The 18957-nt window shown below is 43.8% G+C and overlaps 3 protein-coding genes across 3 annotated transcripts; 2 read left to right on the forward strand and 1 right to left on the reverse strand.

The window, feature by feature from the left end:
- On the forward strand, positions 1 to 970 carry LOC143314533 (uncharacterized). Its single transcript, XM_076721596.1, has 4 exons — positions 1 to 128; positions 208 to 307; positions 414 to 543; positions 879 to 970. Exons 1-4 carry the CDS (start codon positions 1 to 3, stop codon positions 968 to 970), a joined length of 450 nt encoding a protein of 149 aa, XP_076577711.1.
- A 41-nt stretch (positions 971 to 1011) lies between these two features.
- ipo4 (importin 4) lies at positions 1012 to 13487 on the reverse strand. The gene is made up of 30 exons (XM_076721551.1): positions 13069 to 13487; positions 12619 to 12705; positions 12432 to 12511; positions 12283 to 12324; positions 11967 to 12096; positions 11534 to 11713; positions 11305 to 11370; positions 11082 to 11183; positions 10844 to 10927; positions 9328 to 9483; positions 9139 to 9192; positions 8857 to 8966; positions 8609 to 8717; positions 8059 to 8188; positions 7703 to 7816; positions 7351 to 7464; positions 7096 to 7219; positions 6887 to 6998; positions 6665 to 6795; positions 6486 to 6563; positions 6202 to 6259; positions 4873 to 4978; positions 4551 to 4744; positions 4402 to 4452; positions 3997 to 4122; positions 3620 to 3846; positions 3395 to 3527; positions 3183 to 3287; positions 2305 to 2374; positions 1012 to 2036 (listed from the first exon to the last, which is right to left on the reverse strand). The coding sequence occupies exons 1-30, from the start codon at positions 13132 to 13134 to the stop codon at positions 1906 to 1908; spliced, it is 3270 nt and encodes a 1089-aa protein (XP_076577666.1). The 5' UTR covers positions 13135 to 13487; the 3' UTR covers positions 1012 to 1905.
- Positions 13488 to 16301: 2814 nt separating this feature from the next.
- nanog (nanog homeobox) lies at positions 16302 to 18574 on the forward strand. Its single transcript, XM_076721552.1, has 4 exons — positions 16302 to 16704; positions 17204 to 17586; positions 17683 to 17826; positions 18200 to 18574. The coding sequence occupies exons 1-4, from the start codon at positions 16302 to 16304 to the stop codon at positions 18572 to 18574; spliced, it is 1305 nt and encodes a 434-aa protein (XP_076577667.1).
- The last annotated feature ends 383 nt before the right edge of the window (positions 18575 to 18957 follow it).

Consider the following 18957-nt stretch of genomic DNA (forward strand, 5'->3'; position numbering starts at 1 on the left):
ATGGTCCGCGTCGAGCTGGAGTGGGAGATCCCCATGTCAGTGACGCTGCCCATCGAGGTGCAGCCTGACCCGGTGCACCAACCGTTCCCCTTCCTGGACACCACGCTGGCCGACCTGGGCATCCAAGAGTGAGTCTGCGCTCAGTGTGAGGGGGTCTTCAAAAAGAGCGTGTAGACTTATCATGTTTGTGTGCTCATGTGTGTCCAGGTCAGAGGTGAAGGAGAGGGTGGTGTGGGTCGACACCAAGAAGACGCAGGTCAAGAACAAAGCAGGGAAGCTGAAGGAGAAAGAGATCACCATCCTAGAGGTACGAGGGAACGCAGCTTCTACATTCACTCTGAGCTTTCTCTTCAGGTTTGTCTTGATCCACGTGGAAACTGAGTCTGGGTCTGAAGTTTTGTTTCCTCTTGCAGGTGAGAGTGAAAGCCCAGAAGCCTGGAGACAAACAGCTCCAGGAGGTGCTGTACAGCACTGAGGCCCACACTGACCGCTCCTTCTGCCGCACCGGCATGGACATCCTGCCCTGGAAACACAGATCTACAGGTCTGGAATCAGTGTTGGTCTATCAGTCTTCTTAATGTGACTAGTGTCAGCTCTCAGGATTCAGATTTGTCTGTCTGTATTGCTGTTAGCTCATAGTTCATCTAAGCCTTAGCCTGTCTAAAGCTAAAGATTCCACCTGATGTCAACAACAGAAATAGACATTAACAATAACCATAGACCTGAATGGACCCTCTCAGTTGTGTGTACACCTTCATAGGGCTGTTTCCATAGCTGCTACGAAGGTGTGGTATTTATCCCTTTCATCATTAGCACATACCGGCATATCTCTGTGGTGTAAGTGGCTCATGCATTTATAAAGCCTCTCTGTCTGTCAGGGGAGAACGGGCTGACACCGGTGCAGATGACGATGGCGTTGGAAGACCAGCAGCCCGGCTTTACCGAAGCCCATGGACAACGCGAGATCTGAGGAGCAACAAGTTTTCAGTTCACAGATTTCAACTCCATTTTGATTCCAAGATGCAAGTTTGCGTTTATTTAGAGGACTCAAAGTGTCGTCAGTTTCTCTTTGTACAGTGAGGCGACGTTCAACGGCTTGTCATTAACTGCACGTCAACAAAAAGTTCAGTATTTGTAGGGCTTGTAAAAATCCCTTGCACCTGTCAGATATGTGTTAAAGGATGCCGCTGAATAGTTTTTAACAGATCGAGCAGAAACGGCACCGCTAGAGAGGTCAAAGGTCAAAGGTCTGCTGCGTACAGTCACAGGCTGAGCTGCTATATGCACTAACAGTATACTGCTGGGGGTTTTTTTCTATATATATATACATATAACAAGTGAGTGCGGTCTATTAGCTCTGTATTTCCAGTTAGTCAGCGAGTTCTGGGGGTTCTCACTGCTGTATTTCTGCCAGAGTTCACTGGGAAACCCCTTTGTAAGCAGCAGATAAAGGCAGTGCTAGAGGAAAGTGCACAGGGATCAAAACGTTGCAGCCCACTGACTTAAACTGGGAGATGGGAATGAATTACATTTATCAGGAGGTCCAATTCATCGCTTCACACTCAGATCGCAATGCCACAAGTCTGTCCAAAGAGTGGCAAAAAAAGGGGACAATTCATAGTAGCACTTCCCAGGAATAACAGGGAAACAATGGTACAACACAGGATGGTGAACCAGAACTCTTAAAACATAGAAACATAGCATGCACATCAGGAAATAAATTAAAAGTGGATACTCTGAAGCAGAGCTGCTGAATGTGATCATAACTATATCAGAACAGTTGAAGTGCTGAATTTAGATCATTTTGGGGCGAACGTCTCAAATAACTGTCCCATTTTCCACCTATGGTATAAAAATTCATTGCTTTGGCCGACTTTCACAAAAGAGTGGACGCAAGCGTGCCGGCTACGAGACGGCGATGGCCACGCTCAGTTTGGCCTGCTGCTCTCCAGGAAGTGAGGTCACAGCTGCTTGGAAGTCTGCAGAGTGGTGCTGGGCAAACTCTTTCATCAGCATGGCCGAAGTGTTCTGGGTGTCTGTGGAGGAGAGGCAGAAGGAGAGTTTAGGGATGACAGGAAAGCATTGAAGATAGATGACTAACACATCAGTGTCAGAACAGAATGCTGATGAGAGCACTGCGCAGGGACGGACTGAGGATGCTCAATGAGGGGAAACATGCAGAGGCTGTCAGCTGGTCTGTGTTTTCTCTTTGTTTTCCAGTAACTTTAGACATACAGACAGCCTTGAACTAAAGAAAGTAAACAAGCCAGTGAAAATGCTGCCCATTATCAAAGAAATCTTCACCTGTATCAACGTTCTTGTTGCCAAGGACATGACTGGAAGCAGCGACTATGGGCTTCATTAGCTTCACGACCTGAAAGAAGGAAAATAAATATTGTAACAATGTTCAATAATGGTGTTCAAGTCCATGGGCCAAATGTCTGAGAAACAGATTTCAGGGTCAAAGCATGCAATGTTTGTTAAAGCTGAAGGCTCTGCATGAAATGTGTAGCTTTGTGCATCCTGCTTTCATCTCTAGGTCTGGTTAAATCAGACGAGTTTGTCTACATTATTCAGGATTGTGTTGAAATATGCTTTATGCATGCATAATTTGTTGTAGTAACACCGTATGAAACAATAAAAAATGTAATAAAAAGTGACTGAACGACTGGCCTGATAGTGGTTCATACAAAACATATTGTTCTAAACATTCGAACAGCTGCTCCAGCATCAGTTAAGTAGAATTATTGCTCACAACTCACAATCTCAGGAGATATTAGCTCTTTGAGGCAACAGAAGAAGCAATGAAAAACTGGAATTAATTAGCCTGAATATAAGGGATTATTATCCCATTCAAACTAAATTGCCAATACAGTTTTCTGAAAAGCAGGAAAGTGATTTTCAATGGACACACAGTAGCTTCTGAAAGTATTATAGCTCATTTTGTAGCTAGCTAGAATCCCAATGGAGACAGAACATCAAAACATATTCCTTCTACCAGTGGTGGATTCAGATCATTTACTTAAGTAAAAGTGCTGATACCACAATGTGGAAATATGCCACTAAAAGCAAAAGTCCTGCATTTAAAACCTTACTTCAGTAAAAGTGTGTAAGTATTTACATTCCCCCACTGCCTCCATGCAGGGATTAGAAACCAGGTGTAAATGGTGTTTGTACTGTACCAGATCAGGACTGTTTGTGTACAGCATAGCCAGGCAGCTGAACACCGTCTTGTTCTCCTCCATGTCCTCTTTGAGGGGAAGACGAGCCACCAGAGCAGGCACCACCTGTCACAGAGCACATCACAGAACGTCCTGTTTGTGAAAACGTGTTCTCAGCAGTAAGGATCACTCGTGGTGGCTAAAGTGAAGTTTGAGCTGTTCAGACTGAATACCTGCTCCAGAGGCACAGCCTCCACGTTGCTCATGATCATCCTGCAGAGGGCAGCACACAGGTTGTCGATCACCCTGAGGTCCGTCTCTTTGGTCAGCAGGTTGGAAAACACAGACAGCATCATGGGATAGTCTCTGAAACACTTCACTAAGGAATGACTGTGTGTGATGTTTCTCTTTTAAAACACACCCACACTCCCAAAAACACACACAAGTGAGAAGGATACGACACGACGATGGGTCCAGCTGCCTGGGCCAGACAGCCCAGTCCGAACACGCTGTTGTTGCGAACCTCAGGATCGCTGTCCCTCACTCCAGCTACCAGCACAGGAAGCAAACGATTGGACAGTCGACCGGCCGCTCCCCGGCCCCCGGACACGCTCACGAGGGCCTGCAAGATTTCTCCAATCGTACCCACAGCGAAGGACCGGTCTGCCACCGTGCATGAGGATTTCTTTTAAAGGGCACAGAAAATGAATTACTGTGAGTGTGTGAGAGTGTGTGCCTGTGTCAGAAAACACAACTCTCAGTTATACACTGGAGTGTGTGTGCAGACTGAATGTAAAAAAAATAGCTGACAAAACGAACACTAGTTCAGACTCACAGCTTTGCTCATGATGAGAGGCAGCAGGTCGTTGAGGAAAGGGGTGAAGAGGTCTGCAGGCACAGAAGAGGCCAGCAGGGGAATTCCCTCCCCGGCAAACTCCTGGAGCATGGCGTCATACTCCGCCTGGACCACAGAGTGCAGGGACGGGAAGCACACACAGGCAATGGACAGTGATGTGGACACAGAAATGTGGAAATAATGAATCCAAAAAAGCTGTTTTTGACTAGGAGTAACAGAGTTATGTTCTGCCCATTCACCTACATCAAAATAATGCCAGATCACATTCATCAGTATATAAAAACTATTGGATGTAGAAATCTGCTCTAACGTGGTGACGCTCAAGAACAGATCACTTATATATGAGAAGATGTTCGTGACTCAGACAGCTAGAGGACAACCAACCTGTTGATCTTCATCATCAGCTTCATCACCGCCACTGTCCTGACAGACAGTCTGAACAAACACAGAGAAAAACATTGATGAAGGGTCACTATGACTTCCACATAGGATATATCCTTCATTCTATCCCCATCACTCTGCCCTCCTCTCACCTTTTTCTTCAGCACATCACGGATGACATAGCTGATCTCTTTAAGGCGAGAAGGGCTTCTGAAAACCTCCTCCTTGCAGGACTTGATGACATTGTTCATGGTTTCCAGGATGCCCATCACAACCTGGCGCTCATGCTCTGTTCGCACTGTTTCCACAAAGCAAGGAATCACCACATCCAGCAACTTCAGCAGGGCTGGGGGAGGGATACAAGATGTAAAGGGATGAGCAGGAATTCAAATTAGTTAAAAGCAACTGCATTGATGTCTGCTTGACACAGTATTAAAAAAAAAAGTGCAGAGCTCCTGAAAAGAAAGTCTTTACCCTGGTGGTTGGCCTCAGTGGGATTCTCCTTCCACACTTGGTGCTGAGCTCGACAAAACTGGCCCATGGCTCCAAATGCTGCCCTGCGGACGTCCTCATGAGGAAACTGGGGAGGGAGGGAAGTGATGGAGGATACAAAAAACCATCAAGTTAAAGCACAATGCAGCGTAAAAGTGTAAGTGTGTACGCCACACACACAAAATACCAGATCAATGGGGTCATGAGAGACACCACCCACCTGCCATTCAGAAGACACCAATTCCCTATTCTGACCAGTGGAGCTAATCTAATGTTGACCCTAATTTTCTAAAAGAACAAACAACATCTGCCAACTGGAAACAGATGGTAAGTAATCCAGTGAGGATGATCAACAAATTATTATTTATGTTGGACTTCATCAGCCCGTGGAGAAAATGTCTCATCTAAATTTCACATAAGAGCAGTGGCAACAGTGCAGCTCCCAGTAACCGACTCCAGCTCTGAGGAAGGAGCAGGCAGGGGTGTTCATGCAACATGCACGTCTTTTGAGGTGGGACAAAACCCACACAAACACAAGAAAAGGCCTGTGACTGTTCACAGAGCCTCCAGTATGCAGTGCAGTTCACACACCTCACTGACAAACCACAGAACTGTAAAGTAACATTAGTTTTTATATCACGTGGACACTTCTCTCTGTATTCTCTCACTCGTACATGAGCCCTCTCTCTCTGCTGCGAGTCTGTGTCATTTCTCCTTGTGTTTTTACACAGATTATTACAAAATTGCAGAGAGAGCACCGATTTCTGTCACTTGCTTCCTGGGTTAAACGTACCAGCGAATGGTTTCACTTTCACTGTGTAAGACTCTGTTAACACTTGCCAATTATTTGGTGCCCCTCCCTTGGATATTCGCTCTAGCACAGACACTGCACACAGTTCCACAAATACACCGTAAAACAGACAAAGGAAAAAGTGGTCCTGAGAGAAGCTGTATCATCATAAAATCTAAATGAAAAATGATTTGTCACTCAGCAGCTGAGCACTATCTCTGTGCTTCCTCCATATAAACATGTTTGGTTGGTAGTTCTTCAACTGTACCAACCTCTTGATGTTAATATGCTAAATCCTATCACCTTCCACAGATAATTAATTTCTTGAATGTGCACTGGATACCTTTTAAAGCTGACTTTAGATAATGATATAAGACAGGAATTACAGAGATTTCCGTTTGTAAACAGACGCAAACCCACTGAGACACAGTGCCTGCGTGGATGCCGACCACAGAGTGCCCTTCACAGTACATTAGACAGAGAGCGATGATTGGGCTGACTGGTCAGCCAGAGTGACTTACATCTCTCATCTCGTAAACCTGCTGGAAGCTGGACTCCAGGAAGGGCTGGAAGGCAGCACTGTCAGGGGAGACCATAGCAACACATGTTAAAACACACATACAAACACATGCAAACAAGAAGGGTCTGACAGTTAGTATGCATTTAAGAGGATATGTCACAGAATTAGACAGAAAATAAATAACTATTCATCATCACAACCAACATAACTGCTTACATATTACTCTAATAAATAATGCTTATTTCTGAGAGTCAAAATTCTGTGTCCTCTGAAAATATTTGTTACCCAGTGCTGAAGGCAATCTCTCCCAGTGCATCACAGGCGTCCTCCTTCTCATCGATGTAGGCGTTTTCCACACTGAACCTGAGAGATGGACAGACATGGAATCACATGGAGTGAGAGCCGTCTTTAGCTCAACAGGATGAGTGAATATCCATGCATGTGTTTGCATGTGCGATCCCTACCCTGCAACATCGTGGATATCTGTCTCAGTCTCATCTTCCAGAAAGTCATCCACATCTTTTTCTTCTTCGTTGTTGTCATCGTCATCATCATCATCCAGCAGGACAAAGGTTTTGTCCTCCTCAAGGTGTGCCTGAAGAGAAGAGAGAGGAGGGCGAAAATGCTGTATTGTTCATGTTACAAACAGCCTGTAAGTGTTATAGTGTTGTCTTTATGGTTCATACCGTGATGCCTTCATTGGACTTGAGAGCAAGCAGCATGACTGTCGTAATGGCAGTGAGGTGAGGACTCAGGCAGTCTGGGCTCACGGTGGATACAGCAGAGTATAGACTGTACCTGCCAGATGGAAGCACAGAGAGGGCTAAGGCTGCAGAAGACAAAGGATCTTGGGAGTGGATTTGTGCTTCTGATTCACATATGCTAAGTTACATACGTGCAGCGTCTCAAGTCAGGGTCATCAATGGTGTCAGTGAGGTTGAGGCCCAGCTGAACACACTCTGCAGCGAGAGGGGTGAAGACATCTTTGCCGATGGTACGGGCCAGCACAGAGAGAGTATCTAACAGCAACAACAAAAGATGATCAGCACTGTTGCCACCAGGGTGAAGTGGTAAAAAGTGTTTTTTGTTCTCAGTGCACGAACATCACAACTTCTTCCTTTTCCTTTGTGTGTCTCTGGGGTTTACCTACCCAAGGACTGGGTTTGCAGAGACCTCATTTCTTCTGTGGTGGTAGTCAGGAAGCCCTTCAGGCTTTCAATAACCGGAGGGAAGTAGGGCACCAGCAGCTCCTTGGCAGCATTAGCTGAAAAGACAGTGTTTCGTAACAGGTTCGGTCACATCATTTTGATCCAAGCAACATTTCTTTTTCAAGCTTGTGTTGCAAAACCGATGCTCAAAGTAATACCATTGTGTTGACTATGACAATACCTCTGTTTTTTAGTGTTTGAATTTGGAAGAAAACTGAACACTATTAAAGATTGAAAGAAGGTGTTATATGCTTAATGTCTTTGTCTTTGGACAGATCTTTGACAGCTTCTTACCTATGGCACCTATGGCAGACACCGCAAGCTCTTTTATCTTGAGGTTTTCAGTGTTGTTGAGGGCCGACAGCATGGTCTCCATCAGGGTGGGTAGGTAGGGCTCAATATCTGCTCCTATTTAGCAAAATAGAAAGAGGCGATACAGCAAATAAAGTGAAGTAGATCTTGTTACAAAAGCTTTGGATGAAGAAAGCTGTACAAATGTACACAAAAAATATTTGGCTGATGGGCGAATGTACATTTTTACTTAATGTCAGCAAAGTTAACGCCTGTTGAAGCTTTATGTTTCCTCGTGCAGAGGGGAAGTGTGCAGGCTCTACTGTGTCAGTCATTGCATGTGCCTCTTTTAAGCTTACCTAGGTTCTCCATGAAGTTCTCTAGGGCATAAAAGGCCTTAGTAACATGGCCCACCTTGGCCTGATTCAAGGATGAAAGGTAGCCCAGCAGCAAGGGCATCAATTCTGCACAGTACTTGCTCACTTCAGGCTGGGAAGAATTGGTGGAAAACAGAGTGAACAACAGAAAACAGACACATTCTTTCTTTTCTCCCATGACAATAAAAATGATGTGCTCTGTAAAAGATTTACAGGTGCACTTCCAGTATATTTATGAAACTATATTTTAAAAAGCACAACTTTGTGAGTTGATGCCAAGAGATGCAAAATTGTAGTGTATTTTTTATCCACTCCGACAGACACAGTCTCAAAGTTTGAACTGTAGAATTCAACCTTTTTTAAACATCAAAATATTTGCAAATAACACCTATAATATCTCTTTATAAACATATTATTGATATCATTTTAAAATTATAATTAAAAGTATTCAAGTGGAAGCAAAGAAAAGTCAACTGTATGTAACTGTAAAAAGTCTAACATGTACATTGCTGCGATGTGTGTGTTGACTCACTTGTAAATGTTCAGAAAACTGTCCCAGGGCAAAAAGGCTGGCACTGCGCACCACCTGATTACTGTCAGAAAGACTCTGGCACACTGTCTGCAGCACAGATGACAGCATCCTAGCAAGGACAGAGACAAAAAGGTGAATCGACTCAAACTGTGCTGATTGTTATTAGTCAGCAAACAGAACACCCTGAACAACGAATAACTGAAAAATTAAAAAAGAAAAAAAGGTTTTTCCATGTCAACCGGACGTACTTGGTGCGTATGTGGTCAGCACATCCTTCAGCCAGCACAGCAAGACACATGAGGCCCCCCTTCCTCTGATAGGGGTTTTCACTGGCTAGGCATGCCTGAGTGAGGGGCATCTAAAACATAAGACACGTAAACAGAATATATTAAAGATTCAGCAACCCGACTCAAGGTAATTTAAATCCTGAGTGCAGTTTTAAAGATTCACCAAGGCCAATATGAAACCCGAACAAGAAAGCTCACCTTGACATGTTTGTTATTGTTCACAAAGCCATCTAGTTGACTTACCAGTTGTTGAAACAGTTTCTCTGGAGGCATATGGAGTGCCATAGTGTCAATGATCTAGAAACACACACAAAAAAAAAATCATCAAGTTTAATCTTCCTTGTAAGTCCACAAAGAATCTGCAGCAGCTATTGCAATGTACACTTTGCTATACAACAGAAGAATACACTGTATGTCAACACAAATACCCACCTGAGCAGCACAGTGTTTGGGGTTGTCATTTTCAGTCCCATCTCCGCTGTCATCCTCCTCATCCTCTGGGTCCTGCTCACCGGGTGGAGGAGCTGCAACCAGCACGGGGAAAATGGCCTGCAGGATGGGGTTCAGCAGCTTCTGCTTCAGCACCGTCTACAAAGGGGAGAAAAAGCAAAGGATTTAGTTGTTTTATTTAGTCAATATAATGTTAGTAAGTGAAGCACTTTGTTTCGGGTTCAGCTGGATGACACTGGATGTTATTAACCAGAAAAGCAAAGTCTAAATCATCTGTCATCATCAATCATCTGCTACCCCAGAGGATTACTGGTACCTGTGAATGTGGACTGTGATGAGGAGTCATCATATGTCTACTCCTGCTTAACACATGGCCCTAAGATTCTTTACTGGTGATTGGCTATGGCTCAACACTCAGAACATTTAACGAAATACACATTAAAACTTAACACAATCATACCTGTAGGTCAATTTGAAACCATGATTAGTGTGATTCCACGGTGGAATGGAACATTCTGTGTTCTTGAGTTTTTTTTTGGTTTTTTTTTTAATTGTATTTGTGTGCATTTATTCTGTTTTAAGTGTACTGTCAGTATCATTGGACATGAGGGTACGCCCTCAATGATTTTTCAAGATTTGAAACAGAATTTGAATGAATGAATGAACAGGCTAGATATTGTTACTATTGAACTTTGCTACCATCTTCTGGATTTTAAGATGCATGGCATTTTTTCCTTCAAGGCCAAATACCCAATCTCTCAATGTCAATGCACATGATAAAAAATTTGTGTATACTCCATCCAAAATTTAATGGGTTGTTCATTGACCCATGCCATACCCTTCCACCAAGTTTCATGAAAATTTGGCCAGTAGTTTTTCTGCAATCCTGCTGAGAGACAGACAAACAAACTAGTGGTGTGACATGTCGTACAGATCATGAAAATAATGGTTTAATTTTTAATATGATTTTAAAAATCATATTTTGATAATGGCAATATTTCGAGTTGCTGAGGTAATGACGACACAGCAAGTGTAGCTGAGAGTGGACGTCACTAGTGGCTCCATGGTGGAGGAGTTAGGGCCAAAAAAGGGAGCGACTTCAGTAGTGTGCACCAAGCAGACATTGGCTCAGCACAGCATCGCCAAATCTTCAGCAAGTTGTACTCTGTATTTTTGTCACATCGTCAAGAGTATCAGTATCAGAATATCGGGGGAAAACCCTGAAATATCATGATAGTATTTTCGGATCATATCGCCCTCCCCTAAAACAAACAATCCAAACAGAAAACATAAGCTCTTTGGCAGAGGTAATAACTTAGTCTTTGTTCAATGTCCATGAAAATCTAGACACGACTGAGGGACAGCTGCACACGATTTCCTCTGACTGAAAGGACTAAAGTGAACTGTGACTATATATACTGTGGATACATGTTGTTCTATTACAAACTGAGGGACATATACAGGTCATTTATTTGTAGTAGCTGATAAGTGACTTTACCTTGCTCTTCAGCTTGATGAGGAAGGCAATACAGGAGAGTGCTTTCACCCGCAGAGAGTCGCTCAGCGAGGTGTCACTGCCCACCTGACACAAACATTAACATTGAACACAGGCTGTTAGAAATTTTCACGCATGACCATTTGAGCACTCAGACAGACATTATTTGCCCAAAATGAAAATGAAATTCAGAACACAAAGCTGGGAAAGTAAAGACAAAGATCAGACATTCAGCTCTCACCTCCAAGAAGAAGCGGACAATGTCAGCAACGTGAGGGACGATGATGGACACCTCACTCTCCATGAGCTCATTAAACACCTCCATTGCCTCGCTGGCTTGGTCCTGTGCAGACACAGGAAAACCCAGTAACTGAACAGGTCTGATTTATCCATACCCTTAAACACTCCACTGGCAAGAGAAATAGCAATACATATCTATATTTATTTAACATATTACAATTTACCTGATCTGCCTTGATGAGGTGTTTCAGAGCAACAATCAAACCTGGGATGATAGAACGCATCTGGTTCTGTAGGGAAGCAAAACGACACTTCAGTCATTAAAAGTGTAGCTGCTTCCTTCCACTGAGATGTATCAAAGGGTAACATATCACCAAATCTATCCCATCTGTAATGGTTTAAATATGTTTCTGCCAGACGCTATGTCAAAGCTAAATGGCAACGCTGCCTCACCATCTCTTCTGAGCCAGTGTATGGAGTAATGGCTGTGAGAGTGAGGATGCAGTAGTACAGGGCTGTTGGGTTGTTGTGGTCCTGCAGCACAGTACTAAACAGCTGCAGTAGCTGGCCGTAGTGAGGCTTGAAAGGCTCAGGGTTAGACTCCATCACCTTGTTCAGCAGCAGGAGGCCAACCTGTAACGAAAGAAGAGCACTGATATTCTAAAGCTGTTACTGCTGGAGATTTAATTAAACTTATCAACTACACCAAAAACATAGGCTGTATTAAGTTTTCACTTTATCATTCAGTTAAAAATTCTGGCAACTGCATTAGTCCAGAGATGTTCAGCCATCAATTTGGAGGTCCTACTACAAAAATACAGTTTATATTAAATTAGCAGGTAAAAGAAGACTATCTAAATTCCTAGGTGTTCCATGAGTCCTGTACCTGTCTGTCATGAGGGCTGCTGCTCTTGGTGGACTGACTGAGAAGCTGCAGCAGGGCAGGCCAGCGATCAGGTGTCTCATGTTTAACCATCACTGCGCACAGCTGGGAGAGCGAGTGCTGCACTGTGTGCCTGTAAAACAGAAACACACAGACGAGGTTGAGGTTCATCTATACATGATATTTCACACGTGTACAGCTATATATGGCCTTACACACATGGGGTGACATTTTATCTGTGTCAGTGTCATTAACGATAAATTATATCTGGTTAACTTAAGACAAAGTGAGTTATCACCGTACAGACTGAATAGCTTACTCTGATTCCTGCATGAAGGCCTGCAGCACCACTGCCTTGAGACTGCATGAATACAAAAATCACAGTCAGAACTTATTTTCTGCTGAAATTCGGGACATAGTGTTACAATAATGAGAAATTCTCCAGTGGAAAAAAGGTAATGAGCAAACCTCTCTCTGTCATTAGGGCTAATCTTCTTCCAGTGTTTCTTCACTCTCAACCTCAGCATCACTGCAGCTGACTGACGAATCTAAGAGGCACAATCAGGAAAATATTTCAGGTCGTTTACATAGATTTAAGTACTTGGATCTCATGGGATAAAACAATTCCCTCACTGCTCACTCATACACACAATACCTGAGGGTTTTGGGAGCCACTCATGACAGCACACAGGGCTGGTATAATCGCTGGGTCTTTGAAAGCCTGTTTCAGCTGGGCTGTGGCCTGAAAGGGGACAATAGAGATCCCACTAAGTTGGCTGGCTGCCAGAAATAACTACACATTCTTGTAGAAATCACATGGTACCAACATGTAAGTTGCATACAAATGACTTAGCTAATCCTTGATTTTCCATTTTTTATTAAGTTCAAGCTAGCTATAGCTACTTAACCTAACTGACAGTAGACAGCTAATAACGAGTGCTAACGATCATGACCACTTGTTTGACCGTTAGTTAGCCGTAGGTTTCCAGACATTTAATTAGCTAAGTTAGCTAGCCTAACTCGATAACCGTTAGTTTGCCAACTTGTCGTCTGTCAAACAAACTGCTGCTAACTTCAACAAAGTTATCTGTGGCGGCAACGTTACCTGCTGGATAACTGCATTGTCAGGCTGTGTCAGCTGTGAAAGAATTTGCTCAAGTTCCTCTGTCATCTTGACAACTCAAAGTTATCACCTTCGGATAGTCTGTTGTGATTGTTAACGTGAATATTTCTGATAAATCCGGCCAGAAAAACGAGCTGTCTTTTCGCGGTGTGGTTACCAAGCCGTGTCAAGGATGCTACACCTGTCAAGTATGTAAACAAAGCCTCTGTGGGCAGGTGTAATCGCTAACAGCCGAGCTGGTCGTGAAAATCCACTTTTAAAAAAAGTCGGATAGGTCTGAAGTTTTCAAGCCAAAGACGAGAGCGTGGCAGATTCGAGCCGCAAGCTCGGTCTGGTCAGTCTGTGCTTCAACTGCCAGCACGCGGGGCAGAACCGGCCAGGAGTTCCATGTGAGTTCAGTTAAAGGGACCAGCAGCTATCAGCGTTGCAAGTCTGAGAGAGACAAACAGCGCCACCAACCAGGGAGGAGGACACGGTGCAACATACAAAAACACTGATGCCAGGTACTTGAGTACACCTGGTTAAAACTAATGCAGACTAAAGTCCTGTAAAAAATCATACCCTCATCAAAGTTATTATGTTAACTTTTTATTGAAACTGATTTAGAGTGGTGCTAATTCAATTTTATGGTCATTTTGAAAGATGGAGTTTGTGCTTTTGAACTGTATTGCATTATATAGAGAGGTGTTTGTTATTTAGCCTACCCTCACTGATATAAATGGGGTGGACAAAATAACAGAAATACTTGTCAGTAGGTGCATATGATTATAAGAGCTGGGCCATTAAATCAGTCAGGTTGATATGCCTGCCTATAGAGTCTATTTGCAGAAAGTAATTGCAGTACAGAAGGCTGTGATCAGCAGTTATTTTTTGATCAATATGCTGAGTCATTTGGACTTTCAAATGTCAGAACATTTTTTTAAATGCTGTATTTATGTAAAAAAAAAAAAAAAAAAAAAAAAAAAAAAAAAAGATATCACCTGATATATTGTTATCAGACTCCTTTAAACTCTCAGAATTCAATATCAGCCTCCATATACTCCAAGTACAGAATTGGTGAGAGTATAGTGATCATCTTCAGGTATCTTTAATGTCAGTATTACTTGCATTAAAATGATACGCAAATCAGTAATACCCCACTGACAGGGACGTACTTATATATGTTTACTTTTTAAATTTTTGCAGGATGTTTACTTGTGATCAAGTATTTATTGAGTAATATTTTTTACAGTAAAGGTCCTGAGCAGTACTGCTACTTCCCACCACTGATTAATATCAAAACACATTTAGTGATTGAACTACAGAAAAGGATTGCATGAAAAGCATTGTATTGTCGGAGGCCAAGCTCAACTGGGAAAAGGGACTCCACCAGCTCTGAACTGGAGTGCATAGTCACATGAGAGTTCATTTGCACACTTTTCAGACAACAAAGGAGAGACTGACGATCCTGCATGTCATGCCCAAAACACCAATTACTGAAGACACAACCTCAGTGACTATTCTGCACCCAAAGGCCAATCTGTAGTCGTCTCAGCACATACCAATGCTAATGCACTGCACACCTGTTTACCCACCCCCTATACACACCTATACCATCACGCCCCTTCTGTATGTCTGGGCATTCATACAAGATCGCACGAACACAACACGTCCAGGTGGAGATCAGTAGAAATGCTAATGTGCCCATTAGGCTCACTGTCCTCACACCATTTCAGCGCTAACTGACTCATTACCATGACCATACAGCCAAAGAGGGAGAACACAAACAACCACTTGGATGCTAACACACAGGCTAATCTAATTCATCTTTGTGAAAAGGATTGCAAATGGTAGGAGAGTTTGCGTCAACATGCCTCAACCCCCAGTTCAGGATGGAGGTACACTGGGATTTGAAGCTATAGTCTCTGCACATTTCTGTGTGCAGAAATCACAGTTAAATAGATATTTTACATCACGTTGGAGATAAAAATGTATCACTCCTCATGCACAGTGCTTGCTAGCAAAATATTCTGTTGAACACATCTTAGTAAGTGGGTCCACTGCCCTAGATTTATATGTGTTCTCAATCATCAACAGTAATGCTGATTAAGAAGTATTAATGATTCATGAGGTATTCACATGTGAGGCCCAGATACTATATTTCCACTATTGATCTGGGACTAAAACTCATAAAAACATAATTAATCACAACAGACACAAGCCCAAAAGCACTGGAGCTTATGTGTTGACAAGGCAGCATGTTTAAGGTTGTTTACGATGTTACGATGTAACCCCTCTTTGTCACCACATTATGTTTAATGTGCATATGCTGATTTTGTTGAGGTGATGTGACGTAAAAGATGCACATGATGGCTGACAGTGTGCTCCTTAAACAAACACAACCACGAAACACCACCAGCTGTGACTATGTTTAGAGACAAATCTCTCAATCGCAAATGTTTTTTACAGTCTGACAGTAGGAAAATCCAACGCTGGATTAACTATGGGGAAGGCCTGGGGCAAAAATTAGGTGCTGGGCCACAATGAACAATCTGCTTGCACTATGTACCGAACTCCTACATAGGTCAAAGTATGCTGTGTGATAATTTGATTGAACTCAAACTCACTTATGGAATATGCATCACGTAAGCACAGTATCAGCTGAAACAATGACACATGAACGCTCGTCAGTGCAATGATTCAAGATTATGTAATGAAGCATGACCCATCTGTAGGCCCTTATCATGTAATTGCTCATTTGGCCTGTTTTGGTAATCCAGTCTTGTCAATATTCCAATCCACTAAAACTGATCTGTAGTGTCACTACATAAAAGAAATTCCACATATTCAAGTTATCTTTGTTTGATTCGAACATTTTTCCTAAATGATGGTAAAAGAAGTGAGGTAGTTCAAAACTTTATTTTTGTCTCCAAATCTGAAAAATACAATATACAAGCAAAGAATTAGCCCAGGTGGCCAATGAAAGGGCTTTCTGCCACCCATACACCCACCTCCACCCACCTCCACCCCTGTCCACACCCACACACGTGTTAATAAACAGCCTCTGGGAGGCTGCGCGCAATTTTTGAACACCGGCCCGGCATGTTTTAACGGGACGCTTGTGTTTGCCTCTTCGGATCTACGGGGTATCCAGCTGGATTAAACGATTTTGGAGCAACTACTTAAGCTTCTCTTATATTTTCTTTTTACACTTTTATGACAAAGGTGCCAGAGGAATGGCAGACTGGAAGTCACAGGTCAGTTACAACTACAGCCCCTCTTACCATGCGTACGCGTACGGCCTCGTGTACCAACCCGGGCCCGAGAAACCTCACGGGAACCTGCCCAGCTGGGGCGAGGCTGGAGTCACGGATTTGAGCAACTACAACGGGGTACCACACGCCTACTACGCCACCACCGCCAGGACCCAGGAAGAGTCCCCGCCTGGCAGTCCGGAGCAGCGTGTCGTGAATGGCCATTGTCACTACCAGGGCTCCGGGGTTGTGTACCTCGGTGACGCCCAGACAGGTCGTCTGCTCCTGGCCGGACCCCATCGGGCTACCTACGAAGCAGGGGCACACGAGGCCAGGCGGGACGGAAGTGATTCACCCAGTGACTCCGAGGCGCACACCTCACCAGGTATTTCTCACCTGAGCTAGCATTTTACAAAGAAGCTAATGATGGAGAAGGTCGGCTAGGTTGACCTCCGCGGCGCAGCTGTAAATCACAATATTTAACTGAAGGCGGCATCAGCTTACATCTCCCAGTTGGTTGCTAAAAGCGACAATTTCTTCCTCAAGAAATGGCAATGAACTCCAATTCAGCTCCATCCTTTCTAAAATATTCCAATGATATCCCGCCACTGATTGCTATTGGGAAAAAAGCCAAATGGCGATATCTCGCGACAGAATATGAGAGTATTGGAAATCACGCTCTATGTTTACATGTGGGACATTTTACATGAATGGATACGTTACTGTCGATAAGATGCTATTTTGTTGGGTTTATCTGTTGCATTAAATCTGTAGTGGTGACTATGCCTTGGAGCAGTACAGGATACAGCGCTGCTCTGAGTCTGGTCCACGTTGCCCCTGTAGATGTGTGCTCAGTCCTCACCATTTGTTCCTCCTCACCCCAGATTCATGGAGTTCTGGCAGTAGCAGAGAAGGACGCCTTCCCCAGGAAGACCCGGCGACCTGGGTGAAGAACGACCTTGATGACGAGGCCAGCAGCAGGAGCCCTGATGCCGGAGAGGATGTTTCTGGCACTCTAATGGAGGAGCCGAGGACCTTTGCGGTCACAGGAAGCGAGGGCATCGACCTGACCACCCCTCCACATGTGGCCTTAACCCCCCCAAGGAAACCATGCACTACTGCTGCAAACACCCCCAGAGCAAAAGTCCGAGCAGCCTTCTCAGAGAGTCAGATGAACGCTCTTGTCCAGCGCTTCAGTGTGCAGAGGTACCTCACGCCAGCTGAAATGAAGAACCTTGCAGAAATGACGGGGATGACCTACAAACAGGTGAGGGATTTAGGAAGGTTGTTCGGCAAAAGCGCAGCAAAATTGAATTTCCTGTACACTTTCTGACCAATTGGATCTCCTTCGCCTTGCTTGAAGGTTAAGACTTGGTTTCAGAACCGAAGGACAAAGCTAAGAAAACACCAGAAAGAAACCAGCTGGGTGTCTGAGCGCGACACCACCAACAAAGGCAGCCCAATTCATGGAGCCATCTTCACCAACGTTCCCTCACACATCCCATCCGTGAGTAGCTTCCATTATTCACAGTGTGTAATGCAATTTGTCAGTGGGGTTGTGCAGTTTGTATTTATACCACAGAGCATTATTTTGTTTGATTCTGAACAAGAACTATGTTTTTCACTGGATTCTGAAGAATACATTTGAGACCAATAACTCAAAATGGGAAAGGGATCAGACCATTGTCGTGCTCAGGTTTCCTGTTAACTGGTGATGGAGAAACAGCAGCGTGGACATAGAACAATTCGTCCATAATGGAGGCCTAACCATAGTCTGGTTATTGCCTTAAAGGCGAGACGAAACACGATCAAACTATAAGAGTATATAGTTTTTTTTTAATTAAATTTGATGCTAATTTGAACTACCATGTTTCTTTCAGTATCAGGGAGAGGCCCGGCCCCAGCTCAAGGAGCATTACAACCAGCACATGATGGAGGCAGCCTTCAAGAAGACCACTCCACAGAACTTGGCCTTTTACCTGGCCACGATGGGCTCTGCTGCTGGATCTGGTGGCTACCCCTCCTGGTCACCTGGCCCACCCCAGACTGCAATGCCCAGCAGGCCCCATGCGGCTGGCTGGTCCATGCCCCCAGGCATCAGCCCTTATGATTACAACCCCAGTGCATTCAACTCAGCCAGTGTTGCCTCTGCGAATAACACCGGTCACGACACAAGCTTTGATTGCAAAGACGTGGAGCCCATCAACAGCCGCAGCGCCCTGAACATCGCCATTGCACATAACATCTGCCAGTAGTCGACAATTGAGCTTTACCTACCAGCCTTGTTTATATTCTTCTATTCAAGTTTCCTGAGTGCAGTTTGACGTTAACTGGTGCTTTTTGTCAACCTCGGTGTACATATGCCTTGTCCATACTTCTGTTAAAAAGTATTTTACCTTTTTATCTTGAGGTTTTATTTTTATATGCAACTATTTAATGTATGTTGGTGTGTTCTTTGCGCTTGGTATACTGATGTGTCCAAGTTGGATGCATTCTTTGGTTTACATTTTTTTGGTGCTGATGTGATGTGCACACATTTGAACACATTTTTTTTTCTATAAATACAGGATCACTTTGGCAACTTGAAATATTGTCCTTGTTTCACTTTGAGTGTTTTACTGAGTATGATAATATGGAA

The sequence above is a fragment of the Chaetodon auriga genome, chromosome 21 (assembly GCF_051107435.1).
Source record: "Chaetodon auriga isolate fChaAug3 chromosome 21, fChaAug3.hap1, whole genome shotgun sequence".
In the NCBI taxonomy this organism is placed as follows: Eukaryota; Metazoa; Chordata; class Actinopteri; order Chaetodontiformes; family Chaetodontidae; genus Chaetodon; species Chaetodon auriga.

What these genes read in the sequence shown, in the direction of transcription:
- LOC143314533 (XM_076721596.1), top strand. Translation starts at nt 1, where the DNA reads ATGGTCCGCGTCGAGCTGGAGTGGGAGATCCCCATGTCAGTGACGCTG. An exon ending in GCCGACCTGGGCATCCAAGA is followed by an intron (nt 129 to 207) that starts GTGAGTCTGCGC and finishes ATGTGTGTCCAG; the next exon opens with GTCAGAGGTGAAGGAGAGGG. An exon ending in AAGAGATCACCATCCTAGAG is followed by an intron (nt 308 to 413) that starts GTACGAGGGAAC and finishes TTCCTCTTGCAG; the next exon opens with GTGAGAGTGAAAGCCCAGAA.
- ipo4 (XM_076721551.1), bottom strand. Translation starts at nt 13,134, where the DNA reads ATGACAGAGGAACTTGAGCAAATTCTTTCACAGCTGACACAGCCTGAC. An exon ending in ACCTCATCAAGGCAGATCAG is followed by an intron (nt 11,184 to 11,304) that starts GTAAATTGTAAT and finishes GTGTCTGCACAG; the next exon opens with GACCAAGCCAGCGAGGCAAT. An exon ending in GAACTTCATGGAGAACCTAG is followed by an intron (nt 7,817 to 8,058) that starts GTAAGCTTAAAA and finishes TTTGCTAAATAG; the next exon opens with GAGCAGATATTGAGCCCTAC.
- nanog (XM_076721552.1), top strand. Translation starts at nt 16,302, where the DNA reads ATGGCAGACTGGAAGTCACAGGTCAGTTACAACTACAGCCCCTCTTAC. An exon ending in CGAGGCGCACACCTCACCAG is followed by an intron (nt 16,705 to 17,203) that starts GTATTTCTCACC and finishes TCCTCACCCCAG; the next exon opens with ATTCATGGAGTTCTGGCAGT. An exon ending in TTCCCTCACACATCCCATCC is followed by an intron (nt 17,827 to 18,199) that starts GTGAGTAGCTTC and finishes TGTTTCTTTCAG; the next exon opens with TATCAGGGAGAGGCCCGGCC.